Below are 25260 nucleotides of genomic sequence, written 5' to 3' on the forward strand. Positions count from 1 at the left end.
TATTTTGCTTTCTTTGTCCCTTTGTCTAAATTCCCGCTCTTTTATTTGTATAAATAAGACTGTTTGGGCCTTGCATGGCCACTCACATATTCTGAATGTTATTGGCGGAGCGCTGCGCTAATAAACAGAGTGGTCTGACAAATTGTGAGTCCTGATTCTAACTTTGACACAATGTAATGCTGAGTGTGAAACAAGGAATTATTTGTGTGTCTGCACCACACACAATGGTGTCCAGGTCTGGCTCCAGCCCCACACTCGGATCCCCTGACTGATTGGCAGGTAGCGCCCTGCTCTTCTTAGTCTAACTTAACTGTTCAGCGATCAGGGTTTGGACACACCTGGGTTAATAGCGGTTGGGGGGTGCTAAGAACACGAACTACCCGACAATGGGAGCGTCTCTGCTCTGACTGGACCGCTCGGCCCCGCGTCTCGCCCGGGCCGGGGCAACCGCCGCCTCACGTGCACGGGGGGAGGGGGAGAGGCGAAGAGCACGTGACTCAGCACCCACGAGATCGGGCCGGCTCACAACATTCCGCAGCTCGGAGCCCGGCGAAGCGGGACAGGGCAGAGCGGCGGGTGACGCAATTCTCAGCTGAGTGGCTCCAGCGGCTTCACTTCCTCCCCACTCCTCGAGGAAACGGCCGGTGGGGGGCGCGGAGGGGGAGATTCCCCTTCCGCCGCGCGCGCCACCACCACCCGCACGGTCCCGCGATCCACCGCCCGGGGGGGGGGGGGCTGCTCTCTCGCCCGATTGGCCAAAGCACCCACCAATCAAAGGCAGCCAGCTCGCCCCTCCCGGAGCTCCCGGCCCCTCCATGCCGGGCTGGGGTATGGGGCGCAGCGGCGCCTCTGTGCTCCCGTCATGGCAGCTTCTCCTGCGCCTGCTGCTCTTGCAAGTGGCGGAGGCTCCTCCAGCCCCTGTCAGTGCAGAGAGGAGCCTGGTTTGGGGGCCCGGTCTGGAAGCGGAGCTCACGTTGCCCGTCAGGTATTTCTACATCCAGGCGGTCAGCGCAGCGGGACAGAACTTCACCCGCTCCCCCCCAGGTACTGTGCACGCGGCTGCGCGTCGCCCCCGGCCCTGGTTGTGGCTTTTGTTCTTCAGGCTGGGCTCTGAGCTGCCAGCCTGGCCGGGGCCCTGGGGCTGAGGAAACTGTCACCTGAAGGAGTTGACTCCGGATGAGAAGCAGATCCAAAGAGCCTTAAGTTTTTCTCCCTTCCCTTTCCCCTTCCTGGCGCGCGGGTGTGCCCAGTAACCCTGGGTCAATCACTGCTGCTTTTTCATCTTGCAGCGTCGGACGCATTTCGCTGTAATACTCCTACGTTTAAACACATGAAGTCTCACTCTGTGATAAGCTCACCGAAAACACTAAAATCCTACGTTACTCTTCTACTGTCCAGAGTGTCTTTCCTTGTAACTCTGCATCTTCTCTCCAGTTTCCTAAATGTTAACACACAATTAGCAGCATTGAAACAACGTGTTCAGAATTAATTAGCCTCCTGGGACCAGACTTCAGGTACACTAGCTTCAGCATCCGATAATTGGATCTCATTATGCCTCTTTCCGGTTAAAAAGCCATTTACTACCAGAAATCTCTTCCTGACGTGCGTACTTGTAGACCATGATCAAGTTAGCTCTTAACCTTTGTGACCGAAAGCACCCCTGTATTCATACCATACTCGCCATTGTAATAATCTTTGTACTAAACATGTCTTTTGAGGTTTTGTTTGAAAACTAGCTCGTTGGTCAATAACATGATGGTGAAATGTATATAACATGTAAAGTTGTGAATTCTCCCTTTATGATGTTATTAGCACGTGTTCAAAATCAGACAGCCCTTCCTACTCAAAAGTTGTTAAACAGGCCTATCCTAAACAAAGGAATGTGTGTTTATCTCAATTTACATTAAAGTATTAAACAGGGTCCTGGAGACGGGGGTGGGGGGGAAATGACAGGAAACAGAACAATTTGCCTTTTAGCAAGCACAAATGGGGGAAGAAAGTGTATGGCCTATACAGCAGCTAAACATTCTCTTTCACAGGTCTCAAACTGCTGCTCCTTAGGGGTTAATCTTCTAGATTTGTATGCTACTGGTATTAACTTCCTGTTAATTTCCTGCATTAGTACTGCTGCTAGAATGGCTTGTTTATTTCAGGGAATTTCAATGCTGGAGCTTGCATCAAAGTTTGTTTTAAATTACAGAAAGCATTTTCTTGTTCGGGCCTCCATTCCTATTGCACCTTTTTTTGTTGTCGTTGAAGTAAATGCCATAAGGATCCAGTTACAATGGCAAAATTTTAGATGTGTTTTCTTAAATAGTTAAACCCTCCTAACATTACCCTTAATGCATGAGAATCCTCTAGCCTTGGTAAATTCATTAATAATTTCACCTTTTATTGATCTACCTGAATTCCTTGTTCCCCTAGGGCCCCGCCCCCCAAATAATTCACTCTCCTATTCACTAGTTGGGCTTTCTCTTTATTAGCTTTGAAACCTGTTTCTTGGATGATTCTCAACACTTTTTTAGTTTGCTCAGTTACCTTCTCTTCAGTATCCACCCATATGAGTTCACATTCTCCCGATCCTCTTTGGAAGATTGATCCAGCATTCGCACCACATGTTGGTGCGCAATAGCTGGAGCGCAGTGTAGGCCCTGGGAACTTCTTTTAAATAAGTACTGTTGTTCCTTAAAAGTAAATGCAAAGCAGGCCTAAGAATCGGAATGCAATGGAATGGCAAAAAAACAATTTGCCAAATCGATGACAGAACCATTTAGGGGCCCTCTGTATTCTTGCCATTACTTGAGGTAGATCTGCTACTATTGGTGCCATGGTGGGGAGTAGCTTTATTAATTTGTCTAAAATCCACTGTCAATCTCCTGAGGCTTTTAATATGGGCCAAATTGGGCTATTGTATGTGGAATTTTCCTTTTCAATCACTCCCTGTTGTTCCAATTACTTATTTATTTCTGCCTCGCTTGCACAGGATATTTATATCAACCCTGTGGTGGCACTTCATCCCCCACAATTTTACCACATGCTTCGATTTTACCACATTCTGCTTTATTCTTAATTCATATGTCAGGAAACTCGTTTACCCACACATCCTGTTGATTCAGTATAATCTTCTCGACTGCTTCAGCAGCACATATTCTTGGAATTTACCCTGCTGTCAGGACACTTTCATCCAGCTGAGCACACATCACAGAACTCTGGTTAGTTAAATCCAAAACTAACCAATTCCCCCACACACACACACACACACACACACTCACCCCCAAAGGAGTCCCCAATATTACTGGCTCAGCCACCTGATCTATTTGAAGCATTTGTTCTTTACAACAAAAATCCCCCACTCTCTCTCTGCGTATAGCTATTTCTACTGAATGATACATTTTTCCTGACACTCCTTCCCCAATAAAGGAGGCTGCTGTAATGATCTCTGATGCATATCGAGTCAAATCACAACTTTTATTTGCAATATTTACACCAGCCCCACTATCCAATAGGGCATCTTTGGGTCCATTATCTCCCACAATTAAAGTTGTCCTAGGCTTCCCATTTGAATTCCATCTTAATTACCATCTCCCAGTCCTCAGGACCCATTTCTAGTGGGAGCAACTTGTCATCGGGGCTTCCCTATAGAGCAGGTTTTTCTGAACCCTCATCTTGCATAGCTGCAGCCTTTTTCTGCTCCTTAAACATTTCTTTTTCCATCCTTTGCATTTCTTTGATCAATTCATCAGTACGTCTCCCATTTCACTTATTCATATCTACTCCCCTCAGTTTCAAATACCTTCAAGTGATATTCCAAATCACATCTTTCTTCTGGGGCTCTTTTTGATTATTCCACCCTCTACCTCCTTGGAGCGGGGTGTTTTGTCCTTTACCATGGCCTCTTCTTCTCTCACAGTATCCTGATCTATAAGCACTCTCATTTGAATATGTTATTGCCTTAACAAAAGGTATTCTGGGTTTCAAGCCTTCTACCTGGCTTCCCCCTTTCATCATTTGTTGGCATACTATTCAGTGCTCCAGTGCATCCATAACAGTTAACCCCTCATCCTAGACTGCTTGGTTCATCAGATTAGTAAACATCGCTAATAAATTTCTGTCCAATTCTTTAAACACATCATTTCAAAATTCCCTCTGATTTAAATCAACTGCCATCAAAGAATTAGCTGTGATATGTCTGGCGACCTCCGCCCTGGGATTAATCACCAATTGTATTTTTCCAGCCAATAATCCCAATGTTATTTTTCTTAATAGGTAATCCCTGGGTGAATCTCCAGGTTTCATGTAATCTGCACTGGATAACACGTTTATGGGTTTTTGACCTATCTCTTTCCCTAGCAGTATAATGAATTGTGGTATTAGCTAGAGTGCTTCTGGTTGCCTGTCCAAAGCATTTTTCACTCGATCTGCCTGTCTAATTTCTTCAGTGGTAGCTGCCCTGATTAATCTATAATCTATAAAATTAATTTAATTTATGTTTCAATTCTTTGTTCCTTCTGATTCTGCCCACTGTACTAGTCCTGTAGCTAAATCTCTCATTCACTGGGCCTAATGACTTTACCATTGACTATAAATCTGAACTCGCAGAAATTATCTGTCTGCTCTGACTGTATCTCCCCTGTTGCATCCTTAATGGTTGATTTCTGTTCTATCACGGCTACAGACTTCACTGGCTTACCCTTTTCTGGCCAGAAACTGTTGAGGGAAATAAGTTTATTTCTTCCCTCAACTTAGTATAAAGCCCTTTTTGAGGTTGGTCAAATTCTCTTTACTCTTGACCCCCACACAGATCATCTTCTTTCCAAATATCCTTGGAATCCAGATTCAAATCTCTCTCTTTTTGACCCACCGCTGCAACTTGCAGCTTCTGTATTTTCATTTGCTTTTTCAATGCTGCCATAGTTTTCTGGCACCAACTGTTTTCTAAGGTATCCAGTATTACATCTGGTTCCACTGCACCCTCCATCCAAGAGCATGTTCCAAATGCAATAATCTTTCTGTAACAGATGGGGCTTTAACTTCACTGGGGTGCCTCTTTTACCCCTTTAATTCTCTTCTTAAACAATGTTTTCAACATTATTACAATAACACCACGTGGTATCTCCCCACATGGTTTTTTTTTTTTTTCCTTCACAAATTTCTCACAGATTTCACAAATGAGTCACCCTTATTAGTCTTAAATAAGGACTCCCCCCAACACTGTAAGACCCCGTCTCAAAATCTGGCACTTGTTAATATTTCTTCCCCCCCCCCCACCTCCGCATTCTCCACCACATGTTAGACCCGCAGTAGAGCTTTCTCTATGGGATGAGGAGCAGGCACATACCGGACACAGTGTTGGTATATAATATTCTAAATGCTCTCTATTCATTACAAAACAAACCTTAACTCACTCCACATTCACACCCCAAACATACTATATCAGAGTCCAAAGGTCAGAATGGTCCCGATGGCCAGTCAAGATTTGTTCCAATTATAAGATCATAAGATGCAGGGAGCCGGCAAAAACCACATCTATATTCACATGGGCTCTGGATCAATAAACGACTCCGATTTGCAGAAATCATAGGCAACCATTTATAATCCGTTCCGTCACGTCATCGGTTCTTTTCCTTTGTTTACTAGGTCTTCTACTCACACAATTCCAAAGACACAATCCTGGACGGGCCACCATGATCCAATGCGTGCCATTTCCTCCAATTCTTATACAATTTTTATCAGTCCAGCTGGTGGTGGTTCCTTTTCTGCTGATTCTCCATATTTTTCTCAGAACGTAATGAGATTGTTTTTGCACAAATAGTTCTAATAGTTATTGACCTTAAGTTCTTGCTTCGGTTGCCAGCTTGCAATGCTTGTATTCATGTCAAGCATGCGTCATTCATACCGGCCCCAATCACCTGTAACATATTACATGGATATATCAGTATACATTGTGGCACCTTAGACTAACAAATTTATTTGAGCATAAGATTTTGTGGGCTAAAACCCACTTCATGGGATGCATAGAGTGGAACACACAGCAAGAAGATATTTATACATACAGAGAACTCCCACCTTTTCATGTTCTTTGTATGTATAAATATCTTCTTGCTGTGTGTTCCATTCTATGCATCCCATGAAGTGGGTTTTAGCCCACAGAAGCTTATGCTCAAATAAATTTGTTAGTCTCTAAGGTGCCACAAGTACTCCTGTTCTTTTTGCAGATACAGACTAACACAGCTGCTACTCTGAAACCTGTCCAATATACATTGTGATTCATATACATAATTCTCCTTTGAGTAAGTGTAAATCTCTCTGTAGGTAAACACATGACTCGTGCATGAGCCAAGAGTCTTTGCAGTAGCAATGTCTGTCGAGACTGCACGTGTATCCTGTGCCCCCTCCCTCAGCTCCGTCTTAACCAGGCAGCAAGATGGAACCCAGCAGTGTCCAATCCATTCCTTCTCAGCGTTCACCAGTTCTTCTACTAGTTCATCTGATAACCAGATAATCTTCTACCCTTCTGGGAGGAAATCTTTCTGTCTACCTAAATTGTCAGTTAAAAAACCAAAAAGGAAGAAGACCCCCTTGTATAGATTGCCCTGTTTAGTTGTACTAAGTGTTATGGCAGAATTTCAACTTTTGGGCTTCAAGCCCTGCCCCTTCTGGAGTGGTTTGAGACCACTAACTGATGGTCGTAGCAGGTATTTATTCTGCTTGGGCGAAAGCTACACTCTGGAGCACTGGACAGTATGCCATTCCTTTTCCACCAGGATGCACAAGTCTCACAGGATGCTTGCCATAAGCTTCACTTTCTGGAGTAATCGAGGTCACTTCGGATCCTGAAGAAGTGAGTACCATGTCCAATCAGATATCAAAGAAGTGAACATCCCATGAATGCCCCCTCTAGCAGGCATGCAACGCCAAAATCCAGCACTGATTAAACTCTTAACATCAAGAAAAGAACTGGTATTGAGAACCCTGGCACCAATGTATGAGGCTGTCATAAACAGATAAGTAAGAGTTAATAGAACAGAAGTACTTCATATCTCTTTTGCCTGTAAAAGGTTAACAAGATCTGGGAGCCTGGCTGTCTCCTGACCAGAGGACCAATCAGGGGACAGGATACTTTCAAATCTTGAGGGAGGGAAGTTTGTGTGTGTGCTGTTAGAATTTGTTGGTTGTTCACTCTGGGGGCTCAGAGGGACCGGACGTGCAACCAGGTTTCTCTCCAATCTCTCCGATACAGGCTCTTATAAGTTTAAAATAGTGAGTACTGGATAGATAAGGCGAGCTAAACTTATGTTTGTTTTCTTTATTTGCAAATGTGTATTTGGCTGGGAGGAGTTCAAATTGGTATTTGTGAAAAGATTTTAATTTGTACTTGTATACTTAGGCTGGGAGGGTATTCCCAGTGTCTATAGCTGAAAGACCCTGTAACATATTCCATCTTAAATTTACAAAGATAATTTTTACCTTTGTTCTTTCTTTAATTAAAAGCTTTTTCTTGTTTAAGAACCTGATTGTTTGTTTTTTTATTCTGGTGAGACCCCAGGGGACTGGGTCTGGATTCACCAGGGAATTGGTGGGGAGCAAGGAGGGAAGGGGGTGAAAGAGGCTAATTTCTCTGTGTTAGGTTTACTGTCTCTCTCAGGGAGAATCTGGGAGGGGGAGAGAGAAGGGGAGGAAGGTGCATTTTCCTCTCTGTTTAAGATTCAAGGAGTTTGAATCACAGCGATCTTCCAGGGTAACCCAGGGAGGGGAAGCCTGGGAGAGGCAACTGTGAGGGAGAGGGTTTACTTTCCTTGTGTTAAGATCCAGAGGGTCTGGATCTTGGGGGTCCCCGGGTAAGGTTTTGGGGGGACCAGAGTGTACCAGGCACTGGAATTCCTGGTTGGTGGCAGCGCTACAGGTTCTAAGCTGGTAATTAAGCTTAGAGGAATTCATGCTGGTACCCCATCTTTTGGCCGCTAAGGTTCAGAGTGGGGATTATACCGTGACAGAGGCACTAACATTTTCAACATGGAAGACTGACAGGTAGAAAGGCTGTTCCAGGTGTAAGGGGACTGTTGTTGCCTTACTAAAACTCAGTGGGGGTGTTTTGGTTGGCTAGCTCCCAGTCCCAAAAGAAAGGGGAAGGATCAGTGGGAAATCAGGACCCTGAGACTGACAGTCCCCAGGAACAATGGTGAGAGGCCAATGCTCCAGGTCAGCCTGATTAGCCTGCCCACCCTGTTAATCAGGGAGTGAGGAGGCCAGAGGGGTCCCATTAGGGTGAACAGATCACCACACTAAAATATATTGGGACACATTGGGGTGCCGTCAGCCCTGCCTACAGTCCACCTCCGCTCTGCCTTGGCTCTTCACCCCACTCTGCCCCAGGTCCTGCCCCTTCCCCACTTGCCCCCCCCCCACGTCCTTCCTCATCCCCATGCCTGCCGCTGGCTTGCTGTGTCCCTCCTCAGTCCCCCTACCCATCACTCGCCTCCCAGCCCATTTGCTCACCCCTTCACCCCCTGCCCGCAACTCACCCTTCAGTGCCAACTTCCTCTCTGCAGAGTGGGTGCCTGCCCACTCCCCGCCTCTTCCTGCCCCTGCACTGCCCTCGCCCCGCCCCCATTCCACCCCCTTCCTCCAAGTCCCCGCCCCTGCCCTGCCTGGACCACCAGCACTGGATGGGGAAGAGTGCCAGCTGACCTTATGAAGAATCTTTTCCACTTGGAATAAGTCTTTCTCAAATCCTGCATCTTGGCAGGGGGTTAGACTAGATGACCCTTGTGGTCCCTTCTAACTGTATAGTTCTATGAGTTTGTTTTTGACTCCTGCATGCTGCAAGTGCCTTCCCATCAGCTAGCAAATATTCTTCACTTCTATTGGGTTTTATCTTGGTTTGCCTTATCTCTGATTCCCGAGGAACTAACATCTTCAAGTTAATACTGTGAACTCTGAATAATAAAGTTAATCTTTGCTTCAAAACATTTAAGACATGCTTACAGCATTGTAACTGTCACACCTCTAGGTAACTTACATCTTGCTTATTTTCAGCTGTGATTTGTCCATTTATATTAGACATATGATGATCAGGAAAACTTGAGAGGGTGATCTCTTCCTCTTACATACACCTACATTAATTTCCAAGAATGTATCTTATAAAGCATGACTGCTAAGTTTATGCACTCAGAATAGCTTGCAGGGTAAATCCAGAGAAATGTGTCTGAGTTTTATAGAGTTATTTCAGCTTTACACTGGTATAATTCAGAGCAGAATTTGATCCATCAGTAGCATCTATCTTTTTTTTTTTTTTTTCTATTTAAGTAACCCTAATAGCATGCAGTGTCTACAGCTATTTTTATTTTCTTCTTTTCAGGAAGAACACAGTTTAAAGTGGGAATTAAGACACTTTCCCCCAAAGAAGTCATCGGGATCCACATCCCTAACCTTATGGATAGGAATGATGGGTCATTTCTTATACAGTATCGAATGTATGGGAGTGTCAACGAAGGGTTAAAGATTGAGGTACTTTATGGTAATGAACATGTAGCTCAGTCTCCTTATATTTTGAAAGGTAAGTTTTCAGTTTACCATTTTATGGTGACAGCTACAGAAATGCTATGGACTAAACTTTGGCTAGTCAGAGACAGTAACAAACTGGAGGTACCAATGGTTTTTCTGGTTTAAGCAGCCTCTTACACAGCCATTCTCTTACACAGATTAAAGGAGCAGAAATAATCTACATACAGATCATTGCCAAGTTATGAGACATAAATATTTATGCCTGTAGACCATGGTCCCTGAACTTCAGGTGCTGCCTCAGAACATGCCTCCCTAGCTCTTGTTGCAGGGTGACCTTGAGGTTTTGTGGAGTGCTACAGCAGAGACAAAACTGCTTCATTTGTGGTCTAGCTGTGAGTGCTATATTTGTCTTAAAGGAAACCTCACCTAGTAAAGCAAGGAAATCCATGTTGTTCCCAGCAATTCATAATTTGTTCAGTCCATCTTACCCAGGGCTGGTGCAAGGATATTTTGCACTCTAGGCGAAACATCTGCCTTGCGCCCCTCTCCTTCCCTATCCCTCCTCCTGCAGTATCGCTTATTATAAACTTTCAAAAATGAGTACTGCATAATATGGCATTGTTCATTAGAATTAATACATGTGATTGGACCCCATATCTACTCTGGCGACACCATCAGAGGACCCAACCACATCAGCCACACCATCATTCACCTGCACATCTACTAATGTTATATATGCCATCATGTGCCAGCAATGCCCCTCTGTCATGTACATTGGCCAAACCGGACAGTCCCTACGTAAAAGAATAAATGGACACAAATCGGATATCAGGAATGGTAAAATACAAAAGCCAGTAGGTGAACACTTCAGTCTCCCTGGACTTTCTATAACAGATTTAAAAGACACTATTCTTGAACAAAAAACTTCAGAAACAGACTTCAAAGAGAAATAGCAGAACTAAAATTGATTTGCAAATTTAACACCATTAATTTGGGCTTGAATAAGGACTGAGAGTGGCTGGCTCACCACAAAAGCAGCTTTGCCTCTCCTGGAATTGACACCTCCTCATCAATTATTGGAGTGGACCACATCCACCCTGATTGAATTGGCCCTGTCAACACTGGTTCTCCACTTGTGAGGTAACTCCCTTCTCTTCATGTGTCAGTATATAATGCCTGCATCTGTAACTTTCGCTCCATGCATCTGAAGAAGTGGTTTTTTTACCCACAAAAGCTTATGCCTAAATAAATCTGTTAGTCTTTAAGTTGTCACCGGACTCCTTGTTGTAATTCTAATTTTTATAAAATTAGAATGGTGGATAGTCTGTCATAGTGGGGGATTGGGTTTGGTGGGGAGAGGAAGCAGACTGGGTTCAGTCAGTGGGGGTTTGGGTTTGGCTGTGGGGTGCAAGAGAAGCAGACTGGGTTCGGTCACTGGGAGGATTGGATTTAGCTGGGGAGGGGAAGGGAAGCAGACCGGATTTGGTCAGTGACAGTTCGAGTTTGGCCAAGAGGAGAAGGAAGCAGACAGGGTTTGGGTCAGTGGGGGATTGGGTTTGGCTGGGGAGCAGAAGGGAAGCAGACCTGGTTGAGTCAGTGGGGTATTGGGTTTGATAGGGAAGGGAAGCAGACTGGGTTTGGTCAGTGGGGCTTCAGGCTTGGCTGGGGAGTGCAAGGGGAGCAGACCGGGTTTGGTCATTGGGAGGATCAGGTTGGCTGGGGAGGGGAAGGGAAGCAGACTGGGTTTGGGTGTGGAGGGGGGAGAGGGGCAATCTGGGTTTGGCCCGGGGAGGGCAGTGTAGGATTCAAAGAGCTGCAAGGTGAAATGGGCGCTCTCCAGTCCCTGGCATGCAGCAGCGGGCCAAGTGCAATTGCAACAGGGCAATGGGAGTGTGTCACCTGCTTTGCCTTCATGAGTCCATCCTGCACCCAGGCTGGGGAGTTGAATGCTGGGCTCTCACTGCGGCAGGGGGATATGGGGCAGGCAGGACTGTGAGGCCCTCACGCCAAAGAAGAGGCGGGAGGGTAGAAAGCTGGGGCGCAGGGAGGTGAGTTAAAGCGGCTTAGCCGCCCCTCCACGCAAGAGAGCCCGCAGAGCTGCCAGCCATGGCGTCCCTCCCTTTCTCTCCTCAGAGCAGAGCCTCTGCCTGGAAATCCTGCAGCCCGCTCTCCAAGCATGCCATGTGCAAGCCGGCTCTGGCCTGCACTGCACTGACAGCACAGCTCAGCCCCAGCGGGGGTCTTACACTTCCTGCCGCAGACTGCTCCACTCTCCTTCTGGCTGCTGTGCAATCTACGAGACAGAGGAGCTATTACTGTAACATATCTACCAACACAGCAATATCTGTACAATTATCAATTCACAATCAAATGACTTCACTGGCTTTCTAAATGGTAGGAGAGCAATTCATTGGGAGCGTGGCTCTTATCATATACGTCTTCCCTACAGTCTGTGATCTGCAGCCAGCATCTTGATTGACAGAGGTGCCCCCAAATCTTGGCGCCCTAGGCAGCTGCCTAGTTTGCCTAGTGGTTGCACCGGTCCTGATCTTACCTTTGTGATTTCTGAAGCATGGTCCTTTCTAGACATTGATATCTTATAACCAGCCCCATGTTCTCTCCTCTTTTCTTCCTACAAGCCCAGTTTAGATCAATGCTAGTCCCTACACTATAAGTTCCACTTAAAAGGGGAAAATAATGCAAACTGTTTTCAAATTTCTGGTCGTCGTCTTTCTTCTTGCAGTTGATTGGTTGCCTACCAAGGGAAAAGGATGAACACTGAAAACACAATTACTACTTCAGCATCGTTTCCCACTCTTTCCTTCTCCTGATCAAAAATTGGTTTTTTTTGTTTTTTTTTTTTGTATAGCATCCTATGTACACACTATTATAAAACACTTCAAAACTGAAGCAAAAATGATTTTAAGATGAGATTTTTAAGAGAGTCAGTAAATTGGAGGATGAGTTCCAGATAGTTTGGAATAGCAAAAATGAAAGCAAATTTCCTCCCTGTTTCCACTACTGCTCGCATGGAGAGGACAGAACCATAGCCAGAGTAGGTGCAGATGGGATAATAGTTGATGCAACAGTAGAAAATGTTAGTGCAAGTCTATGAAAAGTTTTGAAAAATTCGAGTACTGTGGATGTCAAGTGAAGTTGACAGCAGATAGGTGTGATATGGTCCAACTGCAGCAAGACAGTGGCCTCGGTATTGGTGCTGGAGCATGCTTACATAATCACTAATGTGACAGAGTACAGTACTTGTTTTTAGCTAGAAGTTCATGGAATAAAGTTTACTTAAATGCTTAGTCCTTATTACAGTGTGTAAATCCACACTGATCCAAAAGGACAAACTACATGATTAATTATACATAAAAGAAAGCACCTCACTAAATGTAAAGACTGTGGCACTATAAAGTTCTAAATAAAGGTTAAAATATTGATAAACGAAGCTGTACAGCTGAATAATAGTATTGATGGATGCTTTAAAGAACTATAGGCATTCTGGCTCACTGGCAGGTAGCATGACATTGGTATACGACTGTTTTTTCGGTAGAGATGATCAAAAAATGGTAGATATTTTCCCTGACAAATTAAAAAAATATATTTTTTCAAAAATTTTCAGTTTGTTTGGATTTTGGGCAAAATAAAATTGTTTTGGTGATTAGTTGTTTTTGGTTTCTAAAAAATAAAAAAATTGATTTTTTTATTTTTTCATCAAAAACCCAGACAATTTAGAAAGAGAAAATTTTCCAAAAAAATATTTGTTGGTAAAGATGGTCTTTTTATTCAAAAAGCAAAAAAACCAAAAGACTTCCACCAGCTCTAGTTTCACATTTTTGTATCCATCAGGAGTCTTGGGCATTGTAAGATGAGATTATCACAGAAGTCCTACATTCTCATTGCTTTGTGTTCTGCAGGGCCTGTGTATCATGAGTATTGTGAGTGTCCAGAAGAAGATTCTCAGACCTGGCAGAATATTCTCTCTTGTCCGTCCCAAGAGCCTCAAGTTACTAAGGACTTCACTTCTTTTCCCATCATCAACCTTCAGCGGATGCTTCATGAAGTCCCAACAAGGTTTGGGCAAACGAGAGGTGCTATTGTTCATTACACTGTTCTCAATAATCACATCTACCGTCGTTCCTTAGGGAAGTACACAGACTTCAAAATGTTCTCAGATGAAATGTTGCTCTCATTGGCAAGAAAGGTACCAGCTATATAAGACTTTTAAAGACTTTTGGATCACACAGATTTGTTACCGTTTGGATATTCTATTCATACTTTTATTTTCATACAAACCTTAAACAACTGCTGCATAGTTAATTATTAAACTAAGATTTTATTTTTATTTCTGCATGATATCATCTGTTTAGGAAGCCTGATGTTACTGGTGACTAATTATCAGATCCAAAGCCCATTGAAGTCAGTAGGAAAACTGCAGGCACTACGATTCTAGAGGATTTCCTGAACTGGAACTCCAGTTACACAGAGGGCTTGCAGGATTGAGGCTGTAGTCAGTGTCTTTATCTCAAATAATGCTGATCATTGTTTGATGGCTTGATTGACTGATTTTGAGAGACAAGATAGGTGAGATAAAATCTTTTATTGGACCAACTTCTCTTGGTGGAAGGGACAAGCTTTTGAGCTTCACAGAACTGTTCTTCAGATCTGAGGAAGGTAACTAGAGTGTCAGAGCTAAAGACAAATTAGGACAGATTGTTAAGCATAGGGGTTTCACATATGCTATAGGAGGCCACTTAAAATGAAATGGACATTTAAGGGGTATCAGGCAGTTGGGTAAATAATGAGTCCATTACAACAATTTGTAACACACTTTACTGTCTGATACCCCTTAATTGCCCACTTCATTTTAAGTGGTCTCCTATGGCATTCTCCCTTCCACACTAGAAGCTGTTGGAATAAAAGATACTTCCTCTCCTACCTTCTCTCTCTCTCTCTCTCTCTCCCTCTCTCTCTCTCTCCCCCTCCTATCCGGAGACCAACACAGCTACAACAACACTGAAAATGATTGATTCTTTGATACAAGAAAACTGATGACTGCACTTTACTTTTAAAGCATGAGTAGTTGAAGCATAAACCTTTGTGTAATTGTCCTGTATTGGATATACTTCTAGGTTCGTCTCCCTGATGTAGAATTTTATCTTAATGTTGGAGATTGGCCAATGGAACATCGAACAGCTAATGATACGCCTGGCCCTATACCTATAATTTCATGGTGTGGCTCTGTGGATTCAAGAGACCTAGTCCTTCCAACATATGATGTAACCCATTCAACACTTGAAACCCTACGTGGTGTTACAAATGACCTCCTTTCTATTCAAGGAAATACAGGTAAATTAGAATTCATAAACTTTACAAATCAATTCATAACCCTGTCAAAGGCAAAGTAACAGAATATATGTAAAGAGAGATATTGGCCAAAATTTTCAAAGCCAGATAAATATATAAATATCTAAATAAGAGTGGCCTGATTTTCAGAAGTGCTGAACACTCACAACATCCGCTGACATCAGTGGGAGCTGAAAATGCTTGTATTTAGTGCCTAAATATGGATTTCAAAGTCTGACGTTAGGCACTCAGGCTTGAAAATTTGGCCTTAAATTCAGACTTTAGTTACACCCATGCAACACCATTGACTTTTAAATTAACAGTCTCCCATTTGGGTTCTGGAAACAATACTTTGTGTTAAAAAGAATTTCTTCCTCCTACAGGTATAAAAGTTCGCAAAGCAGACAATAAAAATCCCTTTGAAGTGATTTATGCTCTGTCATGTTAGTATGCCAAGTACAATTATTACATTTTGCACTGGAATGCTTTTAGAAAATAAGTGCCCAGTAAAGTGTAGTTACTGTGGTTTCTTGACAGATGTAAATATCATGATTATAACTCCCTTCATCCAGTAAAGTGCTTTAGAATGCTTTAGCCAAATACTAGTCCAATTTCTGAGAGGGGATTTGGTCTATTGTTGTAATTGTTTAAATTAAACTGTGAAAATGAATGCATAACCCAGGGGTCGGCAACCTCTGCCACGTGGCTTGCCAGGGTAAGCACCGTGGTGGGCCAGGCTAGTTTGTTTACTGGCCATGTCTGCAGGTTCAGCCTATCACGGCTCCCACTGGCCACAGTTCTCCGCTACAGGCCTATGCGGGAAGTGGCGCAGGCCGAAGGATGTGCTGGCCGCGGCTTCCCACTGCCCCCATTGACCTGGAGCGGCGAACCACAGCCAGTGGGAGCTGCGATTGGTCAAACCTGTGGATGTGGCAGGTAAACAAACTGACCCGACCCACCAGGGTGCTTACCCTTGTGAGCCACGTGCCAGAGGTTGCCAACCCCTGGCATAACCTTTTGCAGGACAGCCTCCACTACACTGAAAAATAGAAAAATATTGTCTGTGTATAAAGAGAACCTCAAGGGCCAGGCTTTTTCTTTCCTATTTGTTTGTTTGAACATTAAAAAATATTCTTTTTCCTGGGAGCCTCTATGGCAGCTTAGAGAATTAGGAATATGATGTGATGAGCACCAAAAAAGGAAACTTGACCGAGGAAGTGATGTTTATTTAGACAGTTTAAAGCTCCCGCTCCTTCACCAAAAATTTACTTAATTCAAATACCAGATAAACGGTTTGGACACAAGGTTTCTGTTAATGACTCAGTATACCTGTTCCTTCAATGATGGATGGAATAAGCTGCTCCCATCCACTTCTCTGGGTCCTCCACAGAGACTACCAGCACAAACAGGAAAGGCAAGATTTGACACTTTTGGATATTTCTAAAAGTATAACGACAAGCAGAAGGAAAGTTTTACAGGCTTTCTCTGTATATTGTAAAGATACAACACTTTTTTTTCCCCCCTTCTGTAGGTCACCTTTAAGTGACTCCTCAAAGGTCTGGCAAAATTGGCTGCTTAACAGAGGTTACTGAAGGTGGAGTGGAATTAGGGATATTTGGGTGGACTTTTAAGATTGAAGGTCTCTTGCTCAGGTTTCACAGTATTCAGTACTCATATAAGTTAAAAACTAACAAAATTATTTTCTTGACAATATGTTGAAAGACACATAATTTTCTTAGAGACAATATAGGTGAGGTAATATCTTTTATAGGACCAACTTCTGTTGGTGGAACGGACAAGTGTTCAAGCTTCACAGAGCTCTTTGTTTCTTAAAAGAAAAAAGACTTAATTTTACATTTTAAGAATTTTTTTCCATGCCAAAACTTCAGGACAGGGCAAATATTTACCAGTTAGGTTTAAACATTTCTTTAACTAACAAGTTCATAATGGAAATGTATGTGGATACCTGTTTTACCATACATGGGAGTGTGACCCTGATACATTCAATATGAATTTGTTATGATATGAGCATGTTTAACTTAAAGATTTCAAGACTGTCTTCCCCCTCCGCTCCCTCATCTCATTCATTATCTTTAGGCCCTTTCTGGCACAACAAAACAGAGCGAGCTTTCTTTAGAGGTCGAGACAGCCGAGAAGAACGTCTTCAATTGGTGCAGCTATCTAAGGAGAATCCAGAGCTACTAGATGCTGGAATAACAGGATATTTCTTCTTCCGAGACAAGGAGAAAGAGCTAGGAAAGGCTCAGCTCATGGGATTCTTTGACTTCTTTAAGGTTTGCCACATTATATTGCAGACCTGGGCTTACTTTGCAGTTAAATGGTTACTAACTGAAGAGAGGCAGCTTTCCTTTTTAATTTTGCTGATTGCATTTCAGTGTTTGAAACAGTTATGCTGCTCTGGGCATATGTGGCCATACAAAATAGATATTTTTCCATTAGAAATTTATCCATAAATAAAAACATAGTGTAAAACATCCTTTAAAAAAGCCATACATTGTGGTCTCTTTGACTTTAGTGGGCTTTGGATCAGGCCTTCTATTCAGATTTCTGACCCACTGTAACTGTACATTTCTTATTTAATGTGCAAACAGTAGGCATATTTTATATAGATGTAGGTGCACTGTGTATTTCAAAAACAGTTCTTGTAGCAGTGGGTCAGAAAAGTATATTGAATGTTGCTGATTTATTTGAACCTGCAACTCCTTCAGTTGCTAAGTCAGCAGCATCCAGCTCTGAGCAGTGGGGAGGGCGAGGATGTGAAATGTCCTCCTTAACTTTGCTCATGCGCAGACATCTGCAGTCAAGAGTTTCCTGGCAGCTGGATTTAGCCATAATGTTATTTCCTTTTCATATTCTTCAAATGTGATTCACAAAACAGGCAGACATGGCTGGCTTCAGTGTTCTGTCTCTGTCCTCTGAAACTGCTTGCGTTATGTTGTGCCATTCATTGGAGATGGTATGAAGTCAAACCACTTCAAGCCGAAGGCTTGTGAGTGAGGAGATGGAGAGGAGAGCATTTGGGAACTGATTCAACTCCGAGTCGCTAATATATTAAACATCTTATCATTTGCAATTATTTTAAACCTTATATTTGCCTTACAAAATTTTAATTTTGATTTAGTGGCTTCACTAGAATGTAATGAATCTGCTGATCCTTATGGGAAAGTGAACAGCGATCCTGTAAAGTTGCAGCAGAGTTATAGATCTCTGGAAGTAAAGGGGGCATAGCCTCAGCTGGTATAAATTGTCACAGCTGCATTGACTTCAGTAGCTATTACATTTTTTGCCAGCTGAGGTTCTGCCGCATGGATTATATCAGAAATGCTAAAAACAGCTCTCTCCAAAGTGAACGCTGTATATTACCTTTAGTGCAGTGTTTACTATTACTCTGTTTACTTTTAATTGAGGATGAATTTGGTCCTCTTTAAATGAGAGATTATGAGAGAGAGACTACAACTAGGTGACAGCTTCCCTCAACCCCAACTCTATCCTTGTCCTAGCCCTCTTCTTAACAGAATGCCCATCATGGTGTCCATGTGAATTGTGGTTTTGTGATGTGAACTGAGGACAACAGGGATTAGGTTCTTCATAATAAACTCTATAATATTTGGAATTCATGTATATAAAACATGGAGCTGATATGGATGACTTGAAAAGCTTTGGTGGGTACCTAGATGAAAGCTTTTGATTTTCTTACCCCTACTGTCAGTTGTTTTGCGGTGGTGGTGGTGGTTGTTGTTTTTTTTGTTTTTTTTTAAACTGGGCTTATACTACACAAATATTGAGCCATATCCATCTTGCTTTGTTTATTGACTTCTGTGGGACTATTAGGGTGAGCAGTATTTGGCATGTTTTTAATTGACTCTGAGGTCAGCCCTGTGGGGTAGGTAAGTGAGGACACTGAGGCATAGAGGCTAAATGATTTGCCCAAAATCTTGTAAGGAATCTGTGTCAGATCCATGATTAGAATCCAAAGGTTCTTAATTAACAGTCTTGGGCCTGAACCACAAGACGGTGCCTTTCTCTAGATACTTATTATTTCTGGGACATTTTGAAACTGTGCATATATCTAACACTAAATAGGTTGAAAGATGAGATATATTTTGATTCAAAATATTTTTTCTCCTTTTTTATTTCTTTGTTTTCACTTTACAGTACAAATATCAAGTGAATGTAGATGGAACAGTAGCAGCATACAGATTCCCATACCTCATGTTGGGTGACAGTCTAGTACTGAAACAAACCTCTCAATACTATGAGCACTTCTACAGTGAATTAAAACCATGGAAACATTATGTTCCAATTAAAAGGAGCCTTGATGACTTGCTAGAAAAAATAAAATGGGCTAAGGTAAGTGTTGTTACCAACAAAGTTAAAAGAGGTAAATTGACATATAAACTGACATATTCCTAGTGGTCCTCTGCTGTTTGTATTGCTAAATCTGTGTTCTGCATCAACTCTGCACTGAGATATTCAGATAAAAGGTGTATATATTGCTGCTATTATTTATTTAACTAAATGAAAGTAAGGCCTCAGTTCAGGTAAACATCCACATTCAAGAAAGCACTTAAGTACAGGCTTAACTTTAGGCATGTGTGTAAATGTTTTGCTGTAGAACAACTTGAAACAAATTTTCAGATCTTTAAAGATTGCTTTCAAACTTCAGATTACTTTTTTTTTTTTTCAAATGCTGTGATCAGAGTAGAAATTATTATTGCAGATATCCTGTTCAGATGTACCAAAATAATACCTTCCTGTAACGTAGAATGAGAGAGACGGGCTATTTATAAATATTCCAAACATTATTGTGATGATGTAGAATATAGCTGAAACTAGCAGTGTGAGAAATACAAGAAATGTTTCAGTTCTGAGTACTGTAGTTGTTCACAAAGGACCAGATGAAGGGCACTACAAGCTTTGAAATGAAGCTCTAAAACTCTTGAATACAAGTACATGAATAAAAGTGTTTAGTACACTACCCACATCACCAAAACACATTCCACATGTGTTATCAAGGATGGTTCAGTTGAAATGCTTCACAGAGAACAAGGCTGGAAACAGAAACACTTAATTACATGCTGTAGGAAAAGACAAAAACTACAGCTCTGTATTCTGTGTAATCAAACCTGTGTGAGAGGCCTCAAACCTGCTTATGAACTGGGCTGCGACTTGGACAATACAGTAGAGCAGTAACTGACTGATTTTTTCCAAATATATACAATTGGCCACCAATATTCTTACCAGCAGCCCTAAGGATATCAATGTCTTTGTGACCATGCAAGTATACCGATAAATTCTAAAAACCTGGAACTAAATACTGTGTTCTTGCACTATATCGGTAATTGTACATTGGATAGCATTCCAGCTATTACTACAGATCTGAACAGCCCTCTTAATGAGAGTTATCATGCTAGAAGGGAATTGAGTGATTCACTGATTGCTCTATTATTCACTGCTGTTTCTTTCCAATTTCTCAGGTAAATGATGAAGAAGCTAGGAAGATTGCTAGAGAAGGACAGTTAGTTGCAAGAGAATTACTGCAGCCTCACAGGCTTTACTGCTATTACTACAAAGTGTTCCAGGTTAGTACAGTGTGTCATTTGGTTACATTTTCACCTAGCTGCTACTAGTTCTAGCCCTACAGTTTTTTCTATTTAGTCCACATATCTTAAGACATTGTTCATGATAGGTTGTAAGGGATCATCCAAGAACTCTAGCTGAATGTACCTCATTATTATTGGGATGCAGTCTGAGCTACCAGCAGTCCTACTGTGAAAGGGGTCTCATGACTTCCCACCTCGACCTCATCCGCTTTCTATTCTCTCTTTTATAGTGCTTTATTTCTGATTAAGACAGGTGGTCTTCCGTTGGCCTTTGACCCTTTGGCTAGTGTTCCTCCTTTTGCTAGCTCCAACTTCATCCTCTGAACCAATGTCCCAACATGGCATTGGTTCTTTGGGTGGCCCTGGTTCTGGTTACTGGAAAAGGAAGCCCTGACAATATGGCAGCTGTGCTGCCAGGTAGCAGGGCAGGCCAAAGACCCAAGTCTGTTGCAGATGGCACTAGTCTCACACTGATCCTGGGGGATCCCTGGAATTTATGGACTGTCCCGTGGCCTGTTTCTTGGTGTTGAGCAAATCATACTCAGCAATGTAACAATTATGGAGAAAACTGAGAACCGCACAGGGATCCTCCCTTTTAGCTTCCTTCTATAGATTTGCTCCTGGGAATGGAAGGTTGGGCCCATTATTAATCGAATTACAGAGATATTGTGAAAGAAGGAGTAACAGTAGTTGGTCACAGCCTGTGGAGCAGGGGAGAGCAGAAGGAGTGTTGTCCACAGAAATGGGGTTAGCAGAGGAGACTTGGGAAGCATCTAAGATGACAACTGGCCATCCAAGAGGGTATGTGAAAGGCAGGCAGGATAGATCCAACCAGTTGGTGCATGGTGCAATATACATTATTTTCACTTCAAGAAGCAGAATTCTAATTTGATTCAGAAACCCTCTACTCTCTATGGGTATTGAATTGCTTTGCTGTTCTGCTATACAGAATCAGATCTCCTATGAAGCACACATTAATGACATCACTTTTTGGACTGTTTAGTGTGCAAAAATGTGACTGATCATTTGCATGTGTTTATATAAAGCAGTTTCATACTGTTGATGACAGTATTAAAGCTGACATTTAATAGGACATAAGACAAAACATTAAAGGGAGTTCCAGATCCAGTTTAGCTTATTAGTAGGTGTTTCAATGAAAACCTAGTGAACAGACTGTAAATGATGTAGGAAGCAGTGTTTAAAGCAAGGCTTGACAGTGGAAGAGAGGAGAATTCTGTTACATGAATTACATGCTATTGTGTCAGCCTTAAATGTCACTTGCATATTTCAGAAATATGCCAAGCACCAAGCCAACCAACCTGAAATAAGAGATGGAATGGAACTTGTACCTCAACCTGATGACAACACCTCCATCTGCAATTGCCATAGGAAAAAGCCTTTAAGGGAAGATCTATAACTGTACCAAATGAAGAAAACTACTCTGATTTCACTAATGATGCAAAAATATACATGGGATTTAAGCTGTGAAATCTAGGACATACTTGTGCACTGGGGAACATTCTTGGTTAAGTAATCTTATTGTATTTGCATACCTTTATTCACTCTGCCTATGATATACAAGTTAGTGTAAGTTCTTCTACAGAAGCATTTATCACACAACAGAACAGTATTAGATTTCTCCATTAAGTCATCTACTGATTTCTATTTTCTACTGAAAATAACTTTTTAAAACCAGAAATTATTCTACCACAGTATTAAGCTGAATACTATATATACAGCAGATTTGTAACCGTAGACACAAAGTGGATCATGTTAGGTTTACAAGTTCCAAATCTGGTATTACCATCTGATGTTTATTTGATGGTCCATGTCAGATAAATCTTGTGATCTCCATTCAGATCCTAGTGACAAGTTGTCCAAATCAAGAGTCAGATTGGGGGTAAAAAATGGTGGTGATCTTCCAGCCTCCGCCTGTGACCAAAATGAGATACCTTCACCCCTACTGTAGATTGTATAGATATTCAAAATATGATCCTAATATGGTCAGGGCACTTGCCTGAAACTCAAGAGACCTGGGTTCAGTTCTCTGCTCTGCTACAGAGCCTATGCCGGTATAGCTACTTAGTGCAGACACACTGTACGCCAACAGGAGGAGTTCTGCCAGCATCGTAATACCTCCTCTCTGAACATTATCAGCTATGCTGATAGCAGCATGCTTTTGTCGGCATAGTTGTGACAACACTGGGGGCTTTGACAGCATCACTATGTCAGTTGGGGGAGTGATATTTTTCCAGCATAATTTTGTAGTATAGACCATGTGTTAGTCCTGGCCTACACTTAAAATTTAGATTGACCTAGCTATGTCACTCGGGTGTGAAAAATTCACACCCATGAGTGGTGTAGTTCAACTGACCCAACCTCCAGCATAATTTTGTAGTATAGACCATGTGTTAGTCCTGGCCTACACTTAAAATTTAGATTGACCTAGCTATGTCACTCGGGTGTGAAAAATTCACACCCATGAGTGGTGTAGTTCAACTGACCCAACCTCCAGGTGGATTATCTACATAAACAGAAAAAACCCTTTTATTGATATAGGAAGTCTAGGCAAATAGGCTCTATCTAAATGTCAGTAATTACATGTTTAAACATACTGGTAGCCAAAACATATTGTATGTTTTTCCTTGTCTATTTGGACAGAAAATACTGTTCTAATCATGTTAGAGAACCACATTTTAGCCTAGTGATACATACAAACATGTTTACAAATAATTTCCCCATTCACACAGGCAAAAATAGCCACATTTTAAAACATGGTTTGGACACTCGTATCACTACTATAATTAATCATGGTTATTTTTGTAGTGCACGCAGGGTCATAGAAGAGAATAATATAAAGTTGCCATTTCCAATCACACTACCAAGGGAAAGAAAAATTTCTTTTGTTCCATGTCCCCCTTCTCCCTCCACTCCGGCACCCCTCCACCGGCACCCCTCCACCCACACCCCACAGTTACCAGTGCTAGATTTGAATAGAAAAAAACATTTCAGTGCAGTCTTCTAGATCAACAAAATGCCCTCTCCACTCTTTACAGACACTAAAGTATTTGGGTTTTGTATAATGTCTGGGCTTTTTACATATATAGTAATGATCTTTTTAGTTGTACAGTATTTTAAAAATTGGTGCATCTCAAATGTCTTTTGAGAGAAATACATCGTAAATATTTTTAGAACCATTGATAGGGTGAAAAGGCCAGGAAAGGGTTAAGGGCTACTTGTCTGTCACATGACTCGGGATTTAAAGAAGGGGTTTGTCTTCTTTCAGAAAGGCAAGGGGGAAAGCTTGGTGGTGGTGGTGGGGAGGATCACTTTGTTTTTATGTAACTCATGACTTTCTCTGTTTGAACAATAAATTGGGTCCTGAGGCCTACCATGTATTAGAAGTGAACCCTTTCCCACAAAACAGCCTGCCTCTGCTGAGTCACGCACCTTAAATGCATAGTACAGCCCCCATTTAGTCAAAGTATTTGTGGAAGATGTCAAAACAACTGGGTAATTGGTGTGTGACTGGGAAAATGACTAATGAGGAATATGGTGTATTACCATAATTTAGATATGGGGGGGGGGTTGGCTGTTGAGGGAGGGACGGGAGCTCAGATAAATGTAGCTATTCTGAATGTGTGAAAAGGTATTTTCAGGGTGGCTCTTGTTTGACTGTCAAATATTTATTTTTCATTTTTCTGATATAGGCACATGGAAAAAAGCAAAACACGGCATAGACATTTGTATCTGCTATAGAGAACCAAGAAAATGGAGGGGAAAATATATAAAATAAACAAACCAGTTCATTTAGCGCTGATGTTGCATGCTTTCTTCAGAACACAAAACTCACAACTTCTGAATTAGAACAATAATGATTATCAAGCATGGAACATCTGGACTCTGGATGCTCTGCTTGCAATCATTCGTTACATTTCCTTAGATGAAACATCTGGCACTACCAGTCACTTTCCAGGGTTTAGGTCTACACTGGAATAAATAGTTTGAGTTTTATTTGGCATGGAGATAAGTCCTAGAAACCAAACAGAACCACAAATATAGTTCAGTCTGCTAAACAAATTTGGCTCCAGAAAATACGTGTGGTGTTCATTTGCTGTCATAAAGCTTCCTACATCCAGTCCAGACATGGGGTTACACTGCTGAACCAGATACCTGAAATCAGGTTTCTGCTGCTTCTTTCTTTTCCATGTGCAGCACATCTATTGTCTGTCTTCCATGGTAACTTATCAAACTCTACATTTCTGTACTATGCTGACATGACCTGACTAGTATGCCCTTTACCAGACAGAAATCAAGATTTGTGGAGTTTAGCATGTTTATGTAGCATTGTCAATCTACTTTTCATTTGCATTGATCAGTATTTAAAAAAAAATACATTACTGTGCTAATCAAGGGAAATTAAGCCACAAATTGTCATACCTGATGGATGAAACAACAATTTTGTTCACGTTTCAGAACAGAGGTCCGAAAATGAAAGGTCTTCATAACAACAATATGCTTGGGGGAAATTTCTCTGTGAATGTCTGTGTAGGAAAAGATTCCAGAGTGGTAGCCGTGTTAGTCTGTATCGGCAAAAAGAATGAGGCGTACTTGTGGCATCTTAGCGACTAACAAATTTATTTGAGCATAAGCTTTTGTGGGCTAAAACCCACTTCATTGGATGCATGCAGTGGAAGATACAGTAGGAAAATATATATACACAGAGAACGTGAAGAAATGGGTGTTGCCATACCAACTGTAACAAGGGTGATTAATCAGCCAC

The 25260-nt window shown here is 42.0% G+C and overlaps 1 protein-coding gene across 5 annotated transcripts; it reads left to right on the forward strand.

Annotated features, from left to right (window-relative positions):
• The first annotated feature begins 788 nt into the window (after positions 1-788).
• On the forward strand, positions 789-24557 carry POGLUT3 (protein O-glucosyltransferase 3). Of its 5 annotated transcripts, XM_050928049.1 has the most exons (10): positions 957-1044; positions 6765-6841; positions 9359-9556; positions 13425-13711; positions 14640-14856; positions 16951-17147; positions 19030-19224; positions 20352-20456; positions 21769-22002; positions 24188-24557. In XM_050928049.1, exons 3-9 carry the CDS (start codon positions 9433-9435, stop codon positions 21892-21894), a joined length of 1251 nt encoding a protein of 416 aa, XP_050784006.1. In that variant the 5' UTR covers positions 957-1044; positions 6765-6841; positions 9359-9432; the 3' UTR covers positions 21895-22002; positions 24188-24557. The 5 variants fall into 5 exon arrangements, with proteins under 5 accessions (XP_050783981.1, XP_050784006.1, XP_050783997.1 ...); XM_050928024.1 differs by lacking the exon at positions 6765-6841 and having other exon boundaries at positions 789-1044; XM_050928040.1 differs by lacking the exons at positions 957-1044; positions 6765-6841 and adding an exon at positions 11638-11821 and having other exon boundaries at positions 9458-9556.
• The last annotated feature ends 703 nt before the right edge of the window (positions 24558-25260 follow it).

Source organism: Gopherus flavomarginatus, chromosome 1 (assembly GCF_025201925.1).
Source record: "Gopherus flavomarginatus isolate rGopFla2 chromosome 1, rGopFla2.mat.asm, whole genome shotgun sequence".
NCBI lineage: Eukaryota > Metazoa > Chordata > Testudines > Testudinidae > Gopherus > Gopherus flavomarginatus.